At 39.0% G+C, this 8,403-nt stretch overlaps 1 protein-coding gene across 1 annotated transcript; it reads right to left on the bottom strand.

Annotated features, from left to right (window-relative positions):
• Positions 1 to 1,137: 1,137 nt before the first annotated feature.
• LOC125787201 (uncharacterized) lies at positions 1,138 to 3,632 on the bottom strand. Its single transcript, XM_049471077.1, has 5 exons — positions 2,831 to 3,632; positions 2,609 to 2,750; positions 2,381 to 2,527; positions 2,030 to 2,256; positions 1,138 to 1,908 (listed from the first exon to the last, which is right to left on the bottom strand). The coding sequence occupies exons 1-5, from the start codon at positions 3,001 to 3,003 to the stop codon at positions 1,770 to 1,772; spliced, it is 828 nt and encodes a 275-aa protein (XP_049327034.1). The 5' UTR covers positions 3,004 to 3,632; the 3' UTR covers positions 1,138 to 1,769.
• Between the last annotated feature and the right edge of the window lie 4,771 nt (positions 3,633 to 8,403).

Here is an 8,403-nt window from a genome sequence, read left to right as displayed (position 1 = left end):
TCCTCCAGGGATGCAGCCATCACGGCGACTGCTGAGTGAGTTCTTAGAAAGCCACTGGAGATTCCTCGACCTTCTACTGGAAACCAGGTCAATCCCTTCATCCATCTACCCACACCTTTAGCAGAGAGGTTTACTCTCCTCTTTGAGAAAGATATGCACCGGTATGTGTTGTGAGTATATTGTAGATTCTAAGATATACAGTGGGTCATTCCAAATATATTATATACAGGACTATCAATATTAATGTGTCAATAATGCATTATTATTAAAATACCTTCAGCACCTTCAGCAAAGCACTTATCAAAATTTCTTGCTGGGATACCTGTAGATAAATCAAACAGCAACAAAAAAACAGCAGCAGTGTGTAGCTTCAGTGATATATTTAGGTTTCGCCCATGCAGACTGTGCCTTTATAGTAAGAGGACAGTAGTAACTAACATGAAAAACAGAGAGCTGATCATGGGTGAAAAACAACCAACTGTGAAACTGAGAGAAAATGGGAAATCAATCAGATCCATGGCACCAATATTGGCCATAGCCAGTACAACCATTTGGAAAGTCCTGAAGAAGAAAGTCGTCACTGGTGTACTAAGTAACAGATGTCGAGCAGGAAGACCAAGGAAAACCACAGCAGTTGATGACAGAAGCATTGTGCTTACTGTAAAAAAAGACCCTAAAACAACTGATAGTGACATCAGTAACAACCTCCAGAGTGCAGGAGTGATGGTATCACAATCTACTGTTTTTGCTGAAGACTTCATAAATAAAACTACAGAGGATTCACCAGAAGATGAAAAGCACTATGATGATTAGGAAAGCAAAGCTAGAATTTGCCAAGACATACAGAGACAAGCCTTACGACTGATGAGACAAAGAATCATACCTGTCAAGTTTTGGATTTAAAAATAAGGGATATTTTTCGCCGCCTGTTTCGAGCCATCCCGCTAGCCCAACCGAGGTTCAGTATCCATTAAAGACAGGTTTACAAGAAACCACCTTTGAACCACTTGCAAAATACAATAAGATTTTTAGAATCGGATAGGCCTACCTTTGTTGACACTGAAATGCTGTGGACATTCCTACAAATGTAATTCTTATAATACAGCCTAAATGAAAACACAAAAGGGAAATGAAGCACGTTTATTTATTTTTAATATTTTCAGTTTATAAACACATTGCTTGTCTTAAGATTAAACATTTTATTTTCACAAATTTACATTATTTTCACACAATATACATTACACATCACACATTGCATTTTTTAGTTCACAGTTCATGTTCACTTTTGTGGTACTCTGGCATTCACTGACTTGTTATAGAGAGTTGTTGCAGACTTTGCATCCTTTAACACTTTTTTGGAAGGAGTGTATTTGTGGGCTGGGCCAGAGTGGTTCATTTTACATGAGAGTAAACCACAAACAGTGCTGTTGTCTAATGACATCCTATTTTCTGTAACTATCTTTCTCACCATGCTGAACACCCTTTCAGAACTGGCATTGCTGTGGGGAATGCATAGTAAAGCTTTCATTAGTCTTGGCAGCTCACTGAACCTCACATCCTTTCCTACCAGGCCCCAGAATCTGTCAATTTTGTCTTCTTGAGGGAGTTGCTTGCTATCTGTCACCTGGTAGTCAATGAGTTCCTCTCTTAGCCTATCCTCATTCAAGCTCAACTGGGGGAACAGGGCCACTAGCCTTTCCACTGTAAAGTAAAGCATGTGTGTGAACATTGTAAAACTAAACCATTAATTAATTCATTCTATGATCTGACTAACATCTACCTGTCCCTGGGTTAATGCTGAGGCGGGCAGCAGGGTCCAGCACTTTCATGTCCCTCAGAAGTGGATGGTCAAGTGGAAAGGAGGAGAACATCTTCCGAAGCACTGCTTCATAGAATCTTCTCACGGATCTACAACAGCATAAGAGAAAAAAAAGTAGCATAGGAATAAAAAACAAAAAACAATAGCCTTTACTCTCATACTGTCAAAAGATGATATCATAATTATATAACTGCTAGGTAATATACTCACTTGAAAATTTTTTTCTCAGCTGACACTGGGAGCTCTGTTGTTTTTATGAATGCCTTTGTGTCTGCTCCGATAAAGAGCTCTTCATCAGCCAACTGATGTCCTTCTCCATACTCCACCTCCCTGAGAGGTACACCCACGATGTCCCTGGCTGGTATGAGGCACCCCAGGATCCTCCTGATCAGCCTGCACATTTCCTCTTCAAGTCTATGAATTTGTACTCCTTCTGACTGCAGAAAACACCATGGATCACAAAAAAATAACATTAAAATAAAGATGTTACTATAAGTACAATAACATTTAATTTATACATTAGTTTTATTCACTTATTCATTCAATATCATTGACACCAACCTGGAAGGCAATGTTAAATTCAGATAAAGGCTTAAGAGCAGCACTCAGGAACAGGAAGTAGGTCTTCATGATTGGATCACTCAGATGACTTCCCAGATCACGCACTTTGGCACTTCTCTCCACCTCCTCATGACTGTTAAAGTAGGCCTACAATACATAGGGAAAATTCATGGGTAAAACGGAAATGCAGTTAACTGCGTATGTATCTGCTGTAGTAACCATCCACACCTGTAGTGCATCCCACTGGTTCAACACTCTCTGGATGCAGGTTAACAGACTCAGCCATCTGGTGCTGCAGTACCTGAGAAGCTTCAGATGGTCTGAATCAGTGAAATCTACAAACTCTTTGTAGATTTCACACCTTTTGGCACTGAAAGATAGAAAATGGTTGTGAGAATATCTATTGCAGGCCTGTAAAAAACCTGCCAGATTTAATCTATATGTATTTACCTTTTATCAAAGTGACTGTATATCCCCACCAAGATGTCTTCCACTGGTACCTGTAATGCTCTGATGCCACAACCAGTGGCTAGCTGTACCAGGTGGCAGATACAACCAAGGTCCTGGATGTGGGGCTGGCTGGTCTTCAGTCTGCTGATAACAGAGTTGTGCCTGCCTTTCATGACACTCGCATTATCTGAGTTAAAGGCTATCAGGTTCTCCCATGGAATGCCTCTTTTTCTATTGAAAACAGGAAAAAATACCCCAAAACGTATAAACAAACGTAAGATTACAATTAAATGTCAACTATTACACACGGCAACAGCACAGATAAGTTCCATACCTTAGTGCTTCACTCAGTTTTTCATACAAATTTTCTGCATTTCCAACGTTACATATAGGCATCTCCATAAATCGTGTAGCGACCTGGAGAGTTGCCTCATCGTAGAGTCTAGCCAGGATGACGAACTGTTTGTCCATTTTTCTGTTGTTCGATTCGTCGCACATTAGTGAAAATGGTTGAGACCGGCATGTTTTGGCCAACTCGTCATCTAGCTCTGTTGCTATGGCACCTGTTGAGTGAGCGCTCAGAAATTAGCTAACAATTAGCCTACAGTATGTTTATGGGACATTATTAAATAGGCATACACAATACTCATACCTAATTTAACTCAACTTACCTTTCATGAGCTGCGTAGCTTTGGTTTTTCCAGATGAGAATTTCCGTGCGATAACAGAGTCCGGGAACATCGCAGCTACACACTTGTTAAAGTCATCACAGAAGGTGAAGGCAACGTTGTTTTTGGCACACAGCATTGCCATTTTAACCTCCGCATTTAAGACCTGGTCTGCCTCTTTGGTATTACTAATCACAAATGCGGACATCGCCTGCGAATGTTTCTGTGCTTTTAGCCCGCGCTTGTGCTTGGCGGATTTTTCATGCTGACTGACATCGCTCCTTCCCCCATGAGCGACACTGAAATCGCAATTACAAACCTTACAGAATGCAAAACTCTGTCCCATCCTGCTCGTCTTTAGAAATGTAAATTCGACGTCCCATTTTTCAAGGTATTTACATGACAGCTTCACTTTTTTGGCAGGAATGCCCTCTCTTTCTTTGTATACATCCATCTCCCTGGTTTGTTGTTGCAGGTTTGTTCCCGCTGTCGCACTAACCTCGCGAGAACTAACACTTCCAGCAGCCTGGGTGGCAGTTCTCGCGAGGTTAGGGACCTTTCAGTTTGGCGAGGCACAGGATTTTTTTTTATTACAAGATAATACGGGAAAATTACGGGAAAATAATAAAACGGGAGGGCGGCGGGAACGAGGGGTAAAATACGGTAGAATCCCGGCCAAAACGGGAGACTTGACAGGTATGCAAAGAATAACTTTTACCAGTGTGATTGAAAGTTGGGAGAAAAAAGGATTCCAAACACACCAGCTCATCTGTAAAACACAGTGGAGGTAGTTTCATGGCTTTGGCTTCTCATTAATCTTTATTAATGTACAATGAACCCAGAAGTCTACTGAAACAGATTTCTACAGAAATTTTGTCTGTCGATTTGAAGAAAGACGCAACCAAATTGATTGGAAGATAATGATCCAAAACACACTGACAAACCTACCAAGGAGTTCATCAGGGGCCTGAAGTGAAGGATTTCAGACTGACCAAACTTAAACCCTATAGAGCAGGAGTCTGCATTAAAGCTTGGCCACCGACCAGATATTTTCCAAGAAATTATGTGGCCACAAAACAATTCTGTTTTGGAAAATAAAATGTAATGAGATGGAATGCTACAGACTAGAGCCAGCCCAGAGGGTTGTTGAACCCAATTGCAGAACAGTTGATCTCAACGCAGGTTAACCCAAGAAGAAATGAAAAAAAAAAAAAACAACAATAAATAAACACACACAAGCTCCTCACGAGGGATCGAACCCGTGTCACCAGGGTTGCGGTCCAATACACTACCGCTGCCCCGGATAGTAAAATGGGACACAGTCAGGAAAAAATGCCCTTATACGGAGATAGGGAGCCCAAAAACGGGCTGAAAAATGAGAAAGGGCGGAAACTAAAGTCACGCAGAGTGCGACAGAGAGACAGGGGAGGTATGTAAACAAAAGTTCGCCAGAGGGGCATTTTATTTCCTATTTTTTTATTATCGTTCATTATAGTTCAAAGAACCTCACGGTCCAGATGTGTCATGCTGCCTTTCAGGCCGCCTATTGTAAAACCCTTCTATAGAGCATGCATTTTGCCAGTTAAAGAGGAGATTGGAGGTAGAGCTGAACCACTAACTGTAATGAGGTAATGACTGTATATATGATACACAGCTCTGGAAATAAATAGAGACCACTTAAGAGACCACTTCAGTTTTTAAATCAGTTTCTGATTTATGAACATTTTTATTACAACAGACAACATTTCTCCCAAATTCCAAATAAAAATATTGTCATCGAGAGCATTTATTTGCATAAAATGAGAAATGACTGAAATAACAAAAAAGATTCAGAGCTTTCAGATCTTAAATAATACAATGAAAACAAGTTCATATTCATAAAGTTTTAACAGTTTAGAAATCATTATTTGGTGGAATAATCCTGGTTTTTAATCACAGTTTTCATGCATCTTGGCATCATGTTCTCCTACACCAGTCTTACAGGTGGTGTCTTTTTTTCCAGAGCTGTATATCAATTGTATAATTCAACAACTTAATGTAGTCACTTAACTGTAGCTCTCTAATGCTTGATATGATATAAATACTGGAAGACTGTCAGGAAACTGCGACCTCCAGTTGAACTGAATGTGCCAAAACAATCCTTCACACCACAGATCAGAAAGATGAGGATGTGATGTTTACAGTACTAGACAGCTTCTACCACTGGGAGTCGGCTGCAGAGGATCATAAGGATCATAAGAATCATCAAAAGTATCTGGAGGATGGAAGCTGTGGAGAATCACATCCTCCAGTCAAAGTAACAGTACTTTTTCACAGAACAAATCAGAAGTAGCAGCTCAAAATAAAACTTTTTACAATAGAAATACTTGTTTTGCGAGTTTGTATGTTTGTTCAAGTGAAACAGTGTTTTTGATCCTAAAAGTGGTCCACAGTAACGATATCTGGCCTGTCTGAAATTGGTAATCTGGGGTTCACTTCTAGTTAACTCCTAATGAAGCTATCTGCTCCCTGTTCCATGTGCAGGGTCATGTGATTGGTTCATTTTTAAAATGTGCTTCAAGGCATGGATAAAAAAAGAGAAGCTCCTACTGTATATGCCCAAATATCAAACCTGCATTGAGCCATGGAGGTGTGGGAGGTGGGGGCTTCTCCATGGATCCAAAGATCCACCACATGGATCCACCAAACTGCCCAGAACTCCAGGCCAAATACTGTATTTCCCTTTTCATTTTATAAAAAAAAACAATGAATTTACTGCAAAAACAATTCTAAAATAAAGGAATTTTACAGTATGAGCACAAAGACTACTATTTTAAGTGTGTGACGCATCTGTGTAGTTTAAGTTGGCTTTAGCCACATAGAACAGCAGTAAATTATGTTTACAGGCAAATATTTAACCATCAATACAATACCTTCTACGTACAGCATAGCTAACTAGATAAACATACAACACGAACCTGGAGTGTATTATTGTGATTATACCACAGTTCCATTATCGCTGTTTATTGAAAGATTTTGAGTTAAAGAGGATGAGAAAATATGATCTATTTGGTTATAAAAACTAAAAAAAAAGTTAAAATAGTTCCATTGCTGCTCTGCTTGTAGCTGGGCTGTTTGATTTGTAGGCACTGCATCATTGCTAGGTTACCTGTATGTGGTACATGAAGAGTTTCGGTTACAGTGCATTACCAGCTGATAACGGCACTCATAGAACGCCTTTCAGCCAATCACATTGCAGGGTCGGAACTAACTGTAGTATAATGGATCCTCGCTCAGCTGGTCTGGAGGCAATCTTTCCTTCCTTCCTTACTATTATAGATAATGAATTTAGCCTAGCTAGCTAGTAAATACAAAGTACATGTGACTGAATTCATCAGGCAACAAACTAGCTAGCTGAAACTGCAGGTTTTCTCAAGGTTAAATAGCTAATTTCTCCAAGATAGCTTGCTGGCTATTTGCTTGATAAAGTGAAACATGCAACACTGGCATTGTTTTGTATACCTAAAAAGTGTATGAACTGAGTTCATTCAACGTGATCCAAGAATTTCTGTGTTAATAAATGCTTATAAATGTATACAAAGTTCTTGACCTGCTATAGAATTTGTGGTAACACTTCCTATGAACCCTGTAGTCGTAATGTATTATAAATGCATTTATAATGCATTATATGACATGCATAATACCATATAATGACTGTAATAAGTCTGTATAAAACTCATAAGTACCTAAAGCGACATTCATAAAACATTATAAACTACATAAAGTATAAGGGTTTATAAAGAAAGGGCTTGTAATGCCTTATAATATCTGTTCCTAAGAACATTGTACAATGTAGTGTTATAATGCACTATAACACATATTAAGCTTTTATATAAGTGTGTAACACATTATAAAGCCTTACATATAGTCATTACTAACTTTAAGTGACGTGAATTTTCATGTGCTTTTTAAACATGAAGTAAATTTTTATTATGCCTCACTGTAATCTCTTGACAGTAACGACTGTAAATAAGGCTTTATAATGTGTTACGCACTTATATAAAAGCTTAATTTGAGAAATCATAGCTGCATATTGGAATGCATTATACCAAAATATACCAAATCTATGTACAATGTTCTTATGAAAAATATATTATACGGCATTATAAGCCCTTTATTTATAATCCCTTATACTTGTAGTTTATATTGTGTTTATATGTGTTATGAATGCTGCTGTAAGTACTTATGAGTTATTATACAGGCTTATTACAGTCATTATGAGGTGTTATGCATGTCATATAATGCATTATGAATCATTATAAAAACTGAATTTGTTTTATGTCAGAAGTAGTCAACAGCAACGCAAATTCTTACTCTAATTCATCTTACCATAGAAACTGATTAATTTTACTTTATGGAGAAACATATTGTAAAAACAAAAAACATAAGCAACATTTATAAAAGCTGTTCTTTATAGTATCCTTTAAGACAGCAGCAGTAATTTTCCCTAAGGGAAAGTGCATAGGCTAAGTCTGGAAGTGCCTTTAATTATCAGAATCAGAAATGCAGTGCAAGCCTTCAGGTTCTGTCCCAGTTTTAATGAAACATTCAACTAATGAGGGTGGAATTCAGTGGATTCTCCTTGGCAACACACAGGCGCAGCGGTGCGGCGGTGGGGGGTGATGTCAGATCCACAGGACGCAGTAACATTTCACTATATAACCTCATATAAAGAGGAGGGATATGACTTCATTCACTCTGCACTCTAACAATGGCCTTGTTACTCCATCCAGAGCTGGTGCTGCTGCTTCACATGGGTTTTGGGTACCATAAGTGAAAATACGGGAACGTACTGTGGGGACAGGAACCCAAAGAATCCTAGTAGGGGAGGGAGGAAGGGGGAGAGACGTGCAGAGGGATGGAGAG

This window comes from Astyanax mexicanus, chromosome 23, assembly GCF_023375975.1.
Source record: "Astyanax mexicanus isolate ESR-SI-001 chromosome 23, AstMex3_surface, whole genome shotgun sequence".
Taxonomy (NCBI): domain Eukaryota; kingdom Metazoa; phylum Chordata; class Actinopteri; order Characiformes; family Acestrorhamphidae; genus Astyanax; species Astyanax mexicanus.
This window is presented reverse-complemented; position numbering and strand designations above follow the sequence as displayed.